The sequence below is a fragment of the Trachurus japonicus genome, chromosome 8 (genome assembly GCF_045865225.1).
Source record: "Trachurus japonicus isolate A0001 chromosome 8, Traja_1.0".
In the NCBI taxonomy this organism is placed as follows: domain Eukaryota; kingdom Metazoa; phylum Chordata; class Actinopteri; order Carangiformes; family Carangidae; genus Trachurus; species Trachurus japonicus.
The window spans coordinates 6,859,257-6,875,869 of NC_140914.1; the positions used below are offsets into that span (position 1 = coordinate 6,859,257).

The following is a 16,613-nucleotide window of genomic DNA, read 5'->3' on the forward strand; positions in this document are numbered from 1 at the left end:
GCTGACCAGCTGCAGCAGGAGAGTCACACTGACTCTTTACAGACACACAGCCATCATCATTTTGAAGGTACACTGTGCTTCTCTCTTTTCATGTGAAGAGTTTAACCATCAAGGCCTCCTCCTCCCACCCAGTTCACCGGAAGTTATGAGCTGCAGCCGCCCGTCGAGGACGATCCTGTGGGTGTTCAATCCAATGCCATCAGCTCCGATCGGTCCACGTCACACAGATTTCCCTCCGGAGGGACTTCGTCATCGTCACAGACCTGCAGCAGGCAGGCAGGCGGTGGAGATCAGTTTCCTCTCTGGGCTATTTTTTCTATGAGAGGTGGAGGTGGATGAATCAGCCCCATTGTTTATTCAGGTTTATTTAATCAAACAATATCATGTGTGCAGTGACACCTCAGTAAGCTATTTATCTGTCTCACGGATAGGCTATATTTTAACAGTTCCAAGTTCCTAACCTTGGAATAGCTGCAATCCTTTAGTGGTACACATTAGCAAAATCGAAATTAGATAAGTCACTGCTAGTCACTACTTATTTATATGGTTTGTGCATATTTATATGAAGTGTATTTTTAATGGCAATGGTACTGTAGGTTACAATGTACTTCCTCCCATTCTTTGTCTTTTTTCTTAATTGTCATATGTGTCTGAAATAAAGAATTATTATTACACTGAGAATGAACACGAATAGTAAGGCTACAAACATGAATTCTTTAGTCTTAATTCATTATTATTTTAATCTCACGGCAGATTATATATGTTTAGATGTTTAATGTTTATTATAGCTTGTTTACTTAAAGAAAGTTTGTAAACTGAGCTGTAATACAAAGTCTCACGCGAGAGTCAAGTTGACCATCTCAGTATGTTTACAGGTAGAATAAACAACAGTCAGACTTACTCTCACTGCTACGAAGACGTTGTGGCTCTGAGTTGATATTCCTTTGTTGATAAAACAAACGGGAGAGCTTCAGACAAACAGTGTAAGATCGGTCTGCTCCCATTCATCACTGCCGTGGGATGCAGGGACAGGCAGAACTACTGCAAAACAGGAGCAATTAAAAAGAAAATCTTCAGAATCCTCCTTTTAGTCCTAAAATATTGAGAAACTATGGCTCAAGGTTGAATGTGCCCAGAATTGTCCTTTAAGACCTAGGCATACTGAAATTCAAAGGAAACATTAAAGCAGAAGTAAGTGATATATTTGTGTTAATATAAGTCTTAAATAGTTATATCTTCCGACAGCAATCACTTACATAGAGTGTTTGGTCTGAAACACGGGTCTGTCAGTCCCTCTGCTCTGCTCTGAGCCGAGGAGAAAACATTTATTGTATCCTACAGTTTTTATCCAATGAGGAGAGAGAACGGCATGCAGGGCTGTGTGTGCAGGCAAGGGACGCCGTGAATGTGGCGACGTAGGGACGAGGACTGTTATGGTGCGTTCAAGGAAACTCGTAACTCGTGTTTTTCCGACCTGTGAAGTCGTACCAGTTCGATCTGGTACGAGTTCACGGGTCAGAAGTTACGAGTGGCCGTTATAGTGACTTTCACAGGTAAAACAGGTCGGAAAAACACGAGTGGGTTGCCTGGAACGCTACAAAGTCGTAAGTTGTGACTTGAAGCTGTAATTTACGGTTTCAAAAGCCTGCCTGGAACGCAGCATTAGCCAAAACGACCGGATCGCTTACTTCTGCTTTAATATAGGTTGTAGCAGGGACGTGCAGTCAGGGGAGGCAGGTGAGGCAGTGCCTCATAGGCTGTCAGGAAAAATATATATTTTTTTATTCTAAGGTTTAATTTATTTATTTTTTCAGATAACTTTACTATAGGTTTAAATATGTCAGCATTTGGTAATTGTCATAGTCTAATAAACGCGACTCAACCGAGTTTGCAGAAGCTACTCCCTGTCTTATTTCAAAGAGGCACCGAGCTGCTCTGCCTCTTCTGCGTACTGTGCCTGTGTTTGCGCATGCGCAGTTTGTTCCCACATTATAGACTTGTACGCCATGAGGCTACGCTGCCTCTAACCTCAACGGCACGTACGTCCACGTTGCTTTCGTGAATTGTCAACACACAGACGGCTCCCTAGCTTTTAGCGCAGTTTAGCGGCTAATTCAACTGCAATGATGGATAACTACCGGAGAGGATCAACAACTTCATCAGCTTCATTTGAGGAATAAACGGCAGCTTTTACCTGACGGGAGACCAACGCCTGAGCTACGGTAAGTTAGCTAACAGTTAGCCTAACAGGTTTTACGTACTTTTTCTCTTTCTCCCTCTCTTTCTTACACACACACACACACACACTGCCCAGGTTGTCTGTCATATCTGTTGTAAACTTTGTAATAATAGCTTGTTGAGTACAGTTCACATTATTGTTGCTTCGGTTTGAGTGTGGATTAATTGTTAACGGTTTGCTGTGTAGTGTGAGCGGTGGTCTAATATCGCGATTCTGTTATCGATGAGTTGGGTTTAAATAACAGCTGATAACTGTGTAGATAGCATGGATTGTGATGAGAAGGCCTTGCACACATTTTAAGACTTATCTGTGCACACCATTGTGTTTGTTGTGACTTTTTTTGCGTGATAAGCTGATTTGACATCAAAATTAGTTGTTTTTTTCCTTCTAAAATTGGCTGTGTCTGCCACAGGGTGCTACTTCTTCACATATGGAAATAAACCTAAACTGAGCATACAGAGGAACTATCCCGTTCTCCTCTTCTTATTTGCCAGGCTACATTTATTTAATCGTTGACTTTCTAGCCACCATCAAATGCTTTTTTTCTGTAAGTGTCCTATAGTCCCAACTTTATACGCCTTTACTTATAGAAACATCAGTAGATATCACAGCTTGTTGCTTTTTCCTCTTTTAAATATTTGTATAGCGCCATGTTGAGTTGTGATATAGGCAGGCTGTCTTTATCTACAAAGCGGTCAGGGAATGGGATGCTAAATTTGGCATTGGTTTCATCCAGGGACCCCCAAACTTCAAACAGCTATCTGTAATTTCTGGCGCTCCTTTAAGCTCTGGGGCTTTTTTGAAACAGCCGTTCCCACACTGGAGGATGAGTTATCAGGGTGAACACACAGAGCTGGCAGCAGCTGCTTTGGTGTTTTTGCCACATCAGCATGGGACTTCACTTTTTTTCCCCTTTACACATAGAGTTGAGATACTGAGCCCCCCACCACCCCACCCCATGCTGCTGCTGCTGCTGCTGCTGCTGCTGCTGCTGCTGCCACTGCCACAAACTATCTGTGAAATTGAACTGTTCTTCTCACCCCCACCACCACGCATGATCTCCGGTCTCAGAGTCTCAGTGAGGGTGGTGGGAGGTGGTGAGGGACCGGTGGTGGCTCTGCCTGGCCGTCTGTCTGTCCACACACCCACAGCCAGCAGCAGCCAGCAGCCTTCACCATCACCATCACCATCACCATCACCGCGGCTCTGCTGCTCCTCATCAATCGATAAGTGAAGGTGTGGTCTGTTCAGCGGGGCGTGGACCACGGCTCGCAGCTGGAGGCTGTGGAGCGCACACAGGCGAGAGAAAGGCTGTCAAGTCCGAGACAAAAAGACATAAACAAACCGGTAGTTACAGGATGTCACCTTCAAAATAAAAGCCCGACTCATGGACGTCAACCTCATTTATTATAATGCATCAGCATACTTTTGTATGTTCTATTACTGCAACGACGACTGTTATTTCTATATTCAGTGCAGCAATCTTTGTTTCAGGCTGTTGTAGCCCAATAGTAGTACCTAGGCTATATGCTGAAATTACAGGTGCATCTCAATGAATTAGAATATTATGGAAAAGTACCAATTATTATTATTATTAATCTTTATTGCAGACACAACAAGCGGTCCATATCAACAACAACAAACTATAACCCAACCACATATTAAGTTCATATAGATGGATATACTTTTCAGAGGGCCAACATTTCCATATTAAAAATGCTTTTTTAATTGGTCTTTTGTAACATTGAAATGTTTTGAGATCCTGAATTTTAGGTCTCCATTAAATGTAAGCCATAATCATTAGAATGAAAGGAAATTAAATAAATAAAGGCATGAAATGTTTCATTCTGTGTGTAATGGATCTACAGAATGTATTAGTTACACTTTTTGGATTGAATTACTGACATAAATGAACTTTTCCATGATATTCTAATTTATTGAGATGCACCTGTAGATGTGAATGGGTCACCATAAGTGGTCATCATTTCAGTCCATGTTTGTTTCCTCTTGCAAGATATTGAAAATCTGTTATACAATGCGAGGGATATTAATATATAAAAGGACTTAACCATTATTATTCACGGGAAACAATTTGAATAGAGTGAGACAGGGTTATCCTTTCTTTTCAGTGGGCTATCTATTTTTATTTATTCATTTATCTTTTTAAATATGTGTTACTGCTATGATTAGATGTTATCTCCTTGCAAACGTATACTTTATCACTGTATTATCTTAACCTTGGTAACCACATCAGGAAGGTCGCAAAGCCACAGGCTCTATTTTTCATTTGCATATAGATAGATAGATAGATAGATAGATAGATAGATAGACAGACAGACAGAAACAAATCCAAAACATGAGGGGAAAAAAGGAAACCCCAATATGAGGCCAGCCCATTAAGACAGTTTGAAAAATAGAAAATATTTAGAAAGAGGAAAACCCATTAATTAGGCTACTTGAACAAAGTATAATATAATCGCCTCCTCTTAGCTGCCACCTTATTGTCAAGCCTTTTATTTTGAAGGCAGTAGTTGCGTCAATGCGCTGACTTGACTGTGGTGTAAAAGCCTGGTGCGCCAGTGTGTGTAACGCTATAGGCTGGAAGGCAAGCTGTTGCCATTATTTTACCAGCCAGCTCAGATACATCAGCGGCTTCACCCTTCCTGAACAAGAGAAGAAGGGGGAAAAAAGATGACTCTGTCGACACCATCATCATAAACAACACGAAACTGAAAATAGATTTTAAAAAGTTAAATCAATGGTACAGAAAAGTAGTATGTCCAGGACGCCTTCGACCTCAACCCAGGAGATCCAAATGGACATGTTCGACCATCATCCACACACACAGGTAAGAAAGAGCAAGGCAAACACAAGAGAAGAGCTGAAATACAATGACAGAAAACACAAAGTACTCTGCGCTGACTGTCGTGCATCTGAACCGAGGAGGCTTTTTTTTTTCTTTATCACAGTGAAGCCGTTTTCACTTCTGAGGATTAACAGGTTGTTCCGCAATTAAGTCGTCTAATTTCCCGTCGAGAGTCTGAAACGCTATAATGTACGGTGCACTGATTAAAGCCTGAATTACCTACATGTAACTGAGGATTTTAAGAGGAAGGAGGGAAATGGATGATAGTTTAGTTGTTGCTGCTTTGGATTCAGATTTATTATGTCATCCTCAACCGGTGTCGAGCATGTAATTGTGTTGGTTTTAGTAAGTGGCCTGTGAGGAATCATATGAGGATATGATGTAACGCTCGTTTTTATGCTTTCTGCTCATTGGGTATTTATGAAAACCACGCCTGTGTTTAATCAGACAGTCATTAGCCAAGCTCAGCTAGATAAGAGTTAAATGTTAGTTCAATTTCAATTCGCACGAATAATAAAAAAAAAAAGAAAAAAAATCTCTTTTAAGTTTTCTAATCTGATCTGAACAGTAATTATAAAGTAGTTAAATTGGATTTTGGTGGCTGGTGTTGAAAGTTTAACTGAATCTGACCCCAAATCAGTTTTTCAGCCCAGAAAACAGCGTGTTTATTGATGTTTACTTTTTATTAACAACAGTTTTTATCCCTCAACTTTCAATGGTGTCAGAGCCACAAATAGACTGTGGCTTTTAAGGATGTGACATGCTGTTGTGGGCATGTTTAGTCATAACAGTTTAAATGGATGAAGACGAAAAAAACAAAAAAAAAAACATGATGAGAATATCTAGAACAAACACACCCACGCTGAGCTCAGTCATTGTCTCTCTGGAGAAGGAAAAAAAAAACAACCAAGCAAGCACCTCACCACCACCACCACCACAGACAACCAGTGCTTCAAACCATGCCAAGTCCTGCTCTCTCCTCTCTTACTCCCACTCCTCCCTGCTCTCTCTATCTCTCATCTCCCTCTTCCCTTTCCCTCAGCTTCTCCCGATTCCTTCTCCATCATCATCCACTTTGAATGTCCCACTGTCTTCATCCTGCTCTCACCATCTCACCATCTCACCTCATCCTGTCTGTTTTTAGAAAATCTGATCTGTATCTGCTGTGGTGAGAAACAGATGGACCCCCCTCCTTGTGCCAGGCAGCAGGAATTGGTGTGTGTGTGTGAGTGTGAGAGTGTATTGTGTGTTAGTATGTGTGTGTGTGTGGCACCTCTGATCAATTAGATATAAAGTTCATGCAGACCTGGAGCGGGTCATGCTGCTGGTGTATGCATTTATAACTCTCTGCTGGGGAGAGACGAGCAGGAAACCGTGTTTCTACTCTAATATCCCGAAGGAGGCGGTTGGAGTGTTACACCCATGCAGCACCGCACCACAGAAGAAGAAGAAGGAGAAATGAACTGTGGGGCTGAGACTGATCCAGATTCAGTGCCTTAGGAGGAGTTAGATTTAGATTAAAGATTGTGCCTGTTGATCGACCGCAGGCTGCAGACCAGTGGATCTCTGTCAGCACAATGATATCTGGATCGTGCACCCTGGTGTATGTGTCGAAAGTCATGATGTTGCGCCTCCTCCCTCGCCACGCCATGTTCCCTCTCTCTTCCAGGTTAAAGGGATAGTTCAACATTGTGGCAAATTGGTCCATTGCCATAATCCCTATAGTCATATAGCAGTAGGTTTGTTACCTTTAATTGTCGGTGCAAGCTATTTTTAGAACGGCGGAGCAGAGCCGCGAGCTGCTCAGAGCTACGCTATACGGAGGCTCATGGGATTTCGTGGTTTCCCTCATCAAACTCATCAAATACACAATCCAACAACTCCAAAACGCTCTGGTGGACAAGTTGTGACCTGCACATTCACCACAATATGAGATAAAAACAGAACGTTACCAGACAGAGTTGTTTTAGAGGTAAATTCATGCAAAACCACCGATGTGCGTTCCTGTTGAGGGCAGTTTTTCAGCAACCAGTCTCTGCATTTCCCTCTAAAACAACTCTGTCTGGTAACGTTCTGTTATCATCTCAGTGTGGTGAATGTGCAGGTCACAACTTGTCCACGAGAGCGTTTTGGAGTTGAATTTGATGAGGGAAACCAAGAAATCCCATTAGCCTCCGTAGCGTAGCTCTGAGCAGCTCGCTGCTCTGCTCCGCCGTTCTAAAAATATCTTGCACCGACAAGTAAAGGTAACAAACCTACTGCTATGACTATAGGGATTATGGCAATGGGCCAATTTGCCAAAAATGTTGAACTATCCCTTTAAATCCCCCTGCTCACGCTTAGCAGCCAGCTCAGTTGTCATTTTAATCTGGGAGGATGTTTACCAACAGGAAGCCTCCCCACCCTTCTTCCTCTGGCATTTTCCTGCCCTTTGCTGATGGGAGCTCGCCCCACCACGCCGCTGATCATGATGAGAGACCCCCCTCTTAACTAACACACACCTATACCGACCACCACACACACACACACATGTTAGATTTTATTGTGAACCCGAGTGTAGATATTTCCTCCGCTGCCATCGCAAGTAAATCATTAAGGAAAAGTACATTTTTGACAACAAGAGCCCCGTTTCAGTTTTTTCTTCTCCTCATCTCACCGTCTTAATTATGGAGCTATCTGGTGGCAGAGCAGCGTCTCCAGCAGGGCAAAGCTTCGTGACCAGACAGATTATCTAACAGGCTGTAAACACATCCACAGTGTAATCATCTAATCACTTGTTTACAAATGAAAAAAACTAAACAGAAGTAACACTGAAATTACAACTTTGACCTCATGGATAACGTCTTTGTGATTCGGGTGTGAGCTCATCCTTGTTTTCATTACATAGGTGAGATATAGATTTGTTTACAACCTTTTTTTGATTGTATGATCATGTTGCACCCTGAGATAGGAAGTCACTATTTACAGTAAACCTGGTGCTCCTCTGTTAATGCAGGTGTAAACGCAGCAGAACAGATTGCCAGATTGCGATCCTCGTATAAAAATGCTGAATAATAATCCATAATTGTTTTGAGCAAAAATGTTATCAGAAGTTTATCTGAGGCTTTCACGGTCAAATCAGGCATGTCTGCTGGTTATTTTACTTTAATATTCCCTCTTTATTTCTCTGTTGAGCTGAATGAAGGAGTCGTATACAGAGAGAAGGTTGCACAAGAGCAGGAACTGTGGATTTGAAGCACTTGACAAAGGTTTCTCCTAAACATTAGCATGAACAGGAAGGATGATGTCACTGCGCCAACTTGATTTGTTGTTTTATGAAAGAATCCAAAAACTGTGAACCGATCGTTCAAAATGTAAATCCATGCAACTACTTGATAGGTTAGTGAACTCCACCTGCACCTGATGGCCCAAGCGAACCATGAAAATCACATTTGCATTATTGAACTCATAATGCATGCACAATCAAGACAATATTTATTAATGTCAGGTGTAACAGCAGAAGTTATCCAGTGTTAATATCTGCTTACTATACTACTATATCCTTTTAGATTTGGGCTCAAATGTTACCATGCACCATAAAAAATCAGGAGATAATCTGGTGGCAGATGTTGAGAACCATTCATTTCACAGATGTTGAAAATCATGCAATGAAATTCTTACTTGCATCGCCTCCCCTCACATTACAAAAAGATAAGTAAAAACAGGGTTAATAAATAGAAGAGACTAAAAGACATTTACTGAAAAGGAATAATCACACAAAAATGATGTGAGCTAAAAAAAAAAATAATGCCATTCAGATCTTTAATATGCCAGTACGTATGTCTCTGTATCGTCTCTTTTCTTTTCACCACTAAAAGTCATGATTCTTGGACTTTTTTATTTTCAGTCAGTGTAGGTGGACAGATTTATCAAGAATTATATAATAATCTTCCTCTTATTCAGTATAAGTTGCATTCAAGCCCCATGCACAGTTGCTGATGGCCGTCTTCTCTCAGGTGTCATCTCCTCAGCTTTAACATTAAAAATCCAGCTGGTGGAGTTTCAGGAGCCTGTTAGTTTTTGTGGTTTAGCTGTTAATCAGCTACGTTGCTGTACAGCGTCCTGCTGTGTGTTCATCCAGCTGCTGTAAACCGAGTGCAGGACAAAAGGCGAGGTAGATACACTATTGTTTCGCTACAGGAGGTCCAAAATATAAAAAAAAATAAAAACAAACTGTGAGCTGCATTTTTGCGGAAGGAGGCGTAACCCAACGCATTAGTTTTTCCTTTTGCTTTTCACACTGGAAACCTCTCAGTCGCGGTGTGTATATGTGTGTGTGTGTGTTTTCCTGTTTGCCTGGCGTGTTACAGGTCATGTTTGTTTAAAGGCAGTCAGCGCAGCGTCATTCATCTGAACTGCTGTACATGATGTGACAGCGATAACGAAAATAGTGAGACCTGTTGGCAGGTATTTAACCTGTCTCCGGCTCTCTCTCACTGACCCAGGAACAGCCTTTAGATATTCAGACATGTAGGTTTGAAGCAGCAGACAGGTTGTGCTCAGTGTTTACATACAGTAGGTGTATGTGTGTGTTGTACAGGTTGAGGGATTGTGGTGCAGCTTGTTGTTTTGCTAGTATGTGTGAACAGTTGTGGGTAAAGGTGACTGTTTCTCACAGATAATATAAAGAAAACAGATTCCAAGCCAGCGTAGTATTTCTTACAGGCTGAACATTGAAAATCACTGGTGGAAATGCAACAGCTGAGTCTTGGTCACAGATAACAAACTTACCAAAATATGCCCATAAACTCCTCCACACAAAACTTTTGCTGTAATGAAATTCAAACACTTGAATAATTTATTTCCTCTTCTCCCATTTATTATTTAGAAGTTATATATAAACATTAATTACATTGGTTCCAATTGGATAGAAGGACATTTAAGGGTTAACATGCCCTTGAGACGTACCGTACTGTCCTTTTACAACTTTGACTTTTACTGTGTCGTCATATGTTATCTATCAGCCTCCAGCAGCCTACATGAGGAGTTGTAGTTACGGTAATCGATACAATAATGCTTTCAATTACATTATGTTCATTAGAGGGTTTTTTTTCTTTCTTTAGATTGCTTATAATTGCTTAATGTCAAGTTTGTTGGTTAATGGGAGGAAATGTCTGACATCTAAGCCAGTAGGTTGGTAACAGATTAAACTCAGAAAGTGTTCACATAGTCGTGTTTTTGTTATTAAAATAAAAGTACTAAACTTTTAAAGATACATAAAAGTTGTTTATAGTTTTATGTGGGATTATGTGTCATTTGCAGATTGATAAACTGAGTGTAGCCTATATCAGGGCTGAAATGACAAATGCTCCTGATTGAACAGTTATATGTTTGATTGATTTATCCCAAAATGTATAAATGTTTTCTGGCTCCTACTTCTCAAATGCACATTTATATTTTTATTTTTTATAGTTTTTTTCATTTTAAACACCTCACTCAACACTGAAAAATACACAAACTGTTCATTTTTTATACAGTGAACATTCGTGGGAATGATTTATTTTGTAGTGAGGAAGGTAAAAGAGGCAAAAATGCCCTTTCCGTATGGTTTTGTTGTATCGGCTACTTCCTCTTTAGGAACATTGGAAGTGACAGAAAACAAGGGGGCATCCGGATTTGAACCGGAGACCTCTTGATCTGCAGTCAAATTAGGGCTGAAACGATTCCTCGAGTAATTCGAGTACCTCGATTACAAAAAATGGTCCGAGGATTTTTTTCTGCCTCGAGGAATCGTTAATTTAATTGTAGTTCAAGCGGCCGCACGGACTTTCAATGTGGCACAACGTGCGCCGTAACGTAACCTATGAACGTAACCGTGCACGCCCCCCCCCCCCGCGCGGCCGTTCGCCGCGGATGACGGCGGAGATGGGGAGGGGGGCGGCGGCGGCGGCGAGGCGATGGCCGCGATGACGGGGGGACGGTGGCGAGTGGCGACAACACAGCAGAACAATCCTGCCTAGGAGCTATCCATGGTTAGGCTACTTAACCAAAGTCTCTTGAAATATCAAACAAAGAAAAGGACTATGGACTGTGGAAGTTTGAATGGCCAAAATAAAGTTATCATGACGTGAACCATCTGTTGCGGTGAGACCGTTGATTAGGTAGAAACCTTAACGGGGGGGCGGACGTGGGTGTTTGACTGAGGGAGAAAAAGGCGACAAAAAGACAGAAAATATCTCTCTATAGGCACTCTAGTTGTAACACGGCCCTTGCATACCACAGCAGCACGTCTTCCATGTTGCAGCATCTCCACAGAAAACATTTTTGATATCTTGAAAGTAATTTAATTTTATTTATTTTTGATATCTTGAAAGTAATTTAATTTAATTTATTTTTATTTGTGTTTTATTTATTTTTATTTATGTTAGCAGCAGTCGCCTCTTTAGTAATGTTTCAAGACCAGAAAATACTTGCTTGTGAATTTAAGAAATAAAAACAGTTGATTCTACAAAAGGAAACCAATTGGTCATTCATTATTGAGTGAAATATGTTATTTTCTCTTGTGTATTCATAATTGCTCTTTAACCAAGCAAAAATACGTTTTATCCGATTACTCGATTAATCGATGTAATTTTCAGTAGAGTACTCGATTACTAAAATATTCGATAGCTGCAGCCCTAAGTCAAATGCTCTACCACTGAGCTATACCCCCGGTCACTGCTCACACACATGTACCTGAACACACAGGTACATGTTGTGTTGTTGCTTACGTCCTGAAAATGTGGTATAATACGTGAATATTCTGTATGTTACACTGCTGTGTGTCTTTTCTTCACCCAGCCGTTCTCTCTTTTTGAACACACTGCAGAAACAAACACAGCCCCGTCTCCTGATTGCCGACAAATGTGATTAGTCGGCATTGCGTAACCATGGCGATGTGGGCAGAGTGGGCTCATAATGCAATGTGTGGCCTCTGCCCAACCCGGATAGGGCCATTTGCCAGGGGTCTGCCAATCAGATTACAAGGTCCCAGTTTGCATCAGAACATGAAAAATGACAAGTAATGAAGACGGTTCATGGACACACGAGACACGTCTTCTTCTTCTTCTGCTCTGGTCGGCTTCCTCTGCGGTCTGCTGCTTTATCTCTGGCTCTGTCTGACTGGGCTGATCGTATTCACTGGCTTTTAACAAACGCTGTGTCAAATGTTAATGTCTGTCATGCTCTGCAGAAACAAGGTTTTATGAGAGATATGTTAGCTTAAAGGGATAGTTCGACATTTTGGCAAACTGGCCCATTGCCATAATCCCTATAGTCATAGCAGTAGGTTCGTTACCTTTAATTGTCGGTGCAAGCTATTTTTAGAACGGCGGAGAAGAGCCACGAGCTGCTCAGAGCTACGCTACGGAGGCTCATGAGATTTCTTGGTTTCCCTCATCAAACTCATCAAATACACAATCCAACAATTCCAAAACGCTCTGGTGGACAAGTTGTGACCTGCACATTCACCACGCTATGAGATAATAACGCAATGTTAAGAGACAGAGTTGTTTTAGAGGTAAATTCATGCAAAACTGCTCATGTGTGTTGCCTTCAGGGACAGTTTTTCATCAAGCAGTCTCTGTATTTACCTCTAAAACAACTCTGTCTGGTAACGTTCTGTTATTATCTCATAGCGTGGTGAATGTGCAGGTCACAACTTGTCCACCAGAGCGTTTTGGAGTTGTTGGATTGTGTATTTGATGAGTTTGATGAGGGAAACCAAGAAATCCCATTAGCCTCCGTAGCGTGTCTCTGAGCTGCTCACGGCTCTGCTCCGCCGTTCTAAAAACAGCTTGCACCGACAATTAAAGTCAATGAACCTACTCCTAAGACTTTAAGGATTCTGGCAATGGACCAATTTGCCAAAATGTTGAACTATCCCTTTAAGTTATTATGGAGCAGCAACACAATTAAACTTTTTTGTGTGTTTTCTCTCTTCTTCTGTCTTTTCCTTCCAAATCCTCCTCGTCCTCTTCAACCCCGCTCTCCAACCTCAGGGAAAGTACGCCAAGAGGAAGAGCCGGTTTAAGCGCTCGGATGGAAGCACCTCCTCTGACACCACCTCCAACAGCTTTGTCCGACAGGTAACGTTTCACACTTTAATCCTTCCCTCAGACCGCTAATCCAGGCGCTAGACTCGGCCTCGCCTTTCCTTCTCATCGTTTTTAATGAAGAGTCATGTCAAAGTTTAATAGAGTCAAAGTGAAGACATTTAATATTTAAGAGTTCTTGGCTCCTCTGCAACATTTGCATCCCAGAAATTAGTTTTTATCTCCGTGCACCGTTAAATTGATTTTTTTTTCTTTAATTCCCAGTGTTTATGATTTGCGCACATGAAGGAAAAAAAGTCTTAGCAGGTGTAGACAATCTTAATATTTGATATCACAACAATAGACAATAATTACCCATTTTTTAATTGTCAAGTTCTGTGTGTTTTTGTGACTGACCACACTCTGCCCAAACTTGAGAACTGCTTGATCAATTGATGGATGCAAAGGACGATTCAAATCTGCTCACTCTTTGATATTTGATTTTCTTGAAGATGGTTTGGATAGAATGGGACACAGCAGAATAGGTTGATAATGATAACCTTAAAGATATACACAAACTAAAGACATGCATTAGTATCAAATAAATTCCAATAAGCACTTTCTCAAAGTTTCCTAATAAATGTTACTGAATTCTCAAACCAAACCAAACAAAGTCATTTAGATTAACCTATAGGATCTCTAACAGTTAATAGTTAAAGTAACAATCCTACAATTAAGTTTATATAATAATTAAACAATAAACATGCTTAGAGTAACATTATACATTATAATGATTTCTGTGTATGATGTCAGTATAATAACTAGAATAGGAATTAATTTATCAATCATCAATTCAAAATTCATTGGTGATTCATATGATGACCACACTGTACACTCCTACAAACGCCTTGTTAAATCACATTTTCCTAAGTTATTATAAAAATTACTGATATGAAAGTCTGGGATTTCTCTCCTCCAATCCCTCTAAATGAAAACCCTGTATTTTATATTTCTCTCTTCACCTGTGTGTAGTCCACACACACACACACACACACACACACACACACACACACACACACACACACATGCTCGCTGCACTGTCTCTCTCACACTGAAATGACTTTGATAACATCACCGGTGTCTCCCTCCCAGCGTCTCTCTCAGCTCCACAGCTTTATTGTGACAGCGGTGGAGCTGAACCTCCGGGGCTCCGGTAGTGATTATCAGTCCCCAGGTGTAAGACTCCCCTGACCCCGACCCCACCCTGCTCTGCTCTGCTCCGCTCTGCTCTGCATTGATTGGCTCTGTCAGAAAGAGCCAGTAAAGCCCGTCAGTCGTCTTGTTTGGATGGTTCAAAATGGCTCTCCTCCTCCTCCTCCTCCTCCTCTTCCTCCTCCAGACAAGAACATTTCCTCTCCTCGGGGAGTTTAGGGGGCGGGGTTTAAGGTCTCGCCGATTGCGACCCGCTGAGCAGTCCTTGTCTGGACATGACATTTCTCAAAGGCACACAGTGTCGCGGCTAAATGAGTCCCCCCCCCTTTTTTCCGTCTGACCTCTTCATTTGTGAGAGGAAATGATTTGCCCCGTGCTGAATGACATTTACCTGTTCAGTGTCGGTGTTGCTTCAGGAGCAGGAGAAAAAAATAAAATAAATATCCCCGTCGTCGCGGTCGGTGAACGCGGGGAGCTGCACCCTCCCGTGGTTTCTAAAGGTTAGCTGCATCCACGCCGGCTCACACGTGACGTCACCACTTCCCTTCCCTCCGCCGGCGGCCGCCGCGTCCTTCGTTAACTCTGCTGAAGGACCACGTGCACCGAGGCCGGCGGGTTCAGGACAGGATTTGTAGGCACTTAACACTTGATGAGGAACTCATTACCCATAGTAGGGATTATTATTTAGGACTTCCTGAGATAAATATCCTTCCCCAGTCTCATGCGGACGCAAAGCATTTCACTCATTAAGCCGTAAGCGGCGGAAGGAGCCGTGATTTCAAACCGCACTGAAATTAATTTAGCAGCTCAGACATGTATGAAGTGTGTGTTAGTGTTACTAGAGATGAAGACAATTCCTGAAACCGTGTTGAGATTGTGTGAAAAAAAAAGTCATTAATTGCAGAAAGAGAGATCACACAGGCAGGCGCCCTATAGGTTTTGTGCATACAGCCTGTTTTAGCCTTCTCCTTGAACAACTCAAAGCGAAGCCCTGTATAGGCTTTACAGTCTCACACACACCTACGCAGGAGCACACGCTCTCACCACACACACACACACACACACACACACACACAGAGAGAGAGAGCAGCACAAATACACGAGAGCCACAATCAGCCAACGACGGTGGAGCTGGCTGCTGGTACACTCGGCATGGTTTCCATGGCAACCGGGCTACTGAATCTCCCTCTGTGTGCAGGCACAGTGGGATGGAGAGACGAAGGAGAGGATGTTTAGATGGGTTTGTGTGTGCGCCCTGTGTGTGTGTGTGTGTGTGTGTGTGTGTGGGTGCAGCCTACATGTTTGTTCAGTGTCGGTTTGCGTGTCGAGTTCAACAAAAACACACACACACACACACACACACACACACCATCCTCAGGTGTGTGTGAAGACCAGCAGAGACTGTCTGCTTGCAGGCAACATGTCTGCTGCTGCTGCTGCTGATGATGATGATGGTGATGATGATGTCGTCAGTGGGGGAAGAAAAAAAACTAATTTACTTCAAAATTCACATTTACCTAATTGGAATTATTATGTCGTTTGCTGCCAGGAAATAACACACAAACTCATACACAACATTATAACATTACACCAAATCATAAGGTTTGTTATGATCACATGACAACGAAGACGATCATTACACCATGAAGGCTGAAGCTGCTGCTGCTCTGCAAATGAGACGCTCCAGACTCTCAGAGATCAGAGCTGATAGTCAACAACTTCCTCCGGCCTGCAGACGCTGCCTGTTGTGGCTGTTGTTGTTGTTGTTGTTGTTGTCGCCCAAATTTATTTTACCAGATGTGACATTTTCTCTGCAGCACATCACCAGCAAAAAAGTGGATGAGTTTAGAATAGTGTAGCAGAGCTTAATATTAAACATGCAGCATTGATTTCAACTTCCATTCCTCCCTAATGTCCTGTAATCAACAATTTATTTGCTGCTAACAAGGACAAACTGCACAGTTTTTGCTTGGCTGCCATTAATTAGACTGTGCTGCAGCTTTTCAGTTGTCCACTAAATGTAATGAACCACCATTTCCTGGAAAATAGGGCTTTGTCACATGCTGCTAAGATTTGATAAGAGTTCCTTATTTAAAGGGATAGTTCAACATTTTGGCAAATTGGTCCATTGCCATAATCCCTATAGTCATACCAGTAGGGTTGTTAGCTTTAATTGTCTGTGCTAGCTATTTTTAGAACGGCGGAGCAGAGCCGCGAGCTGCTCAGAGCTACACTACGGAGGTGA

General features: G+C 42.0%; 1 protein-coding gene across 2 annotated transcripts in view; it reads left to right on the forward strand.

Annotated features, from left to right (window-relative positions):
* The first annotated feature begins 4,826 nt into the window (after positions 1 to 4,826).
* cacnb1 (calcium channel, voltage-dependent, beta 1 subunit) overlaps positions 4,827 to 16,613 on the forward strand; it is a 40,454-nt gene continuing 28,667 nt past the window's right edge. For both annotated transcript variants that reach the window (XM_085783498.1, XM_085783497.1), the window contains exons 1-2: positions 4,827 to 5,087; positions 13,124 to 13,210. In XM_085783498.1, coding sequence (XP_085639624.1) covers positions 4,998 to 5,087; positions 13,124 to 13,210 — 177 coding nt within the window. In that variant the 5' untranslated portion in view covers positions 4,827 to 4,997. The remainder of the gene's footprint in view (positions 5,088 to 13,123; positions 13,211 to 16,613) is intronic.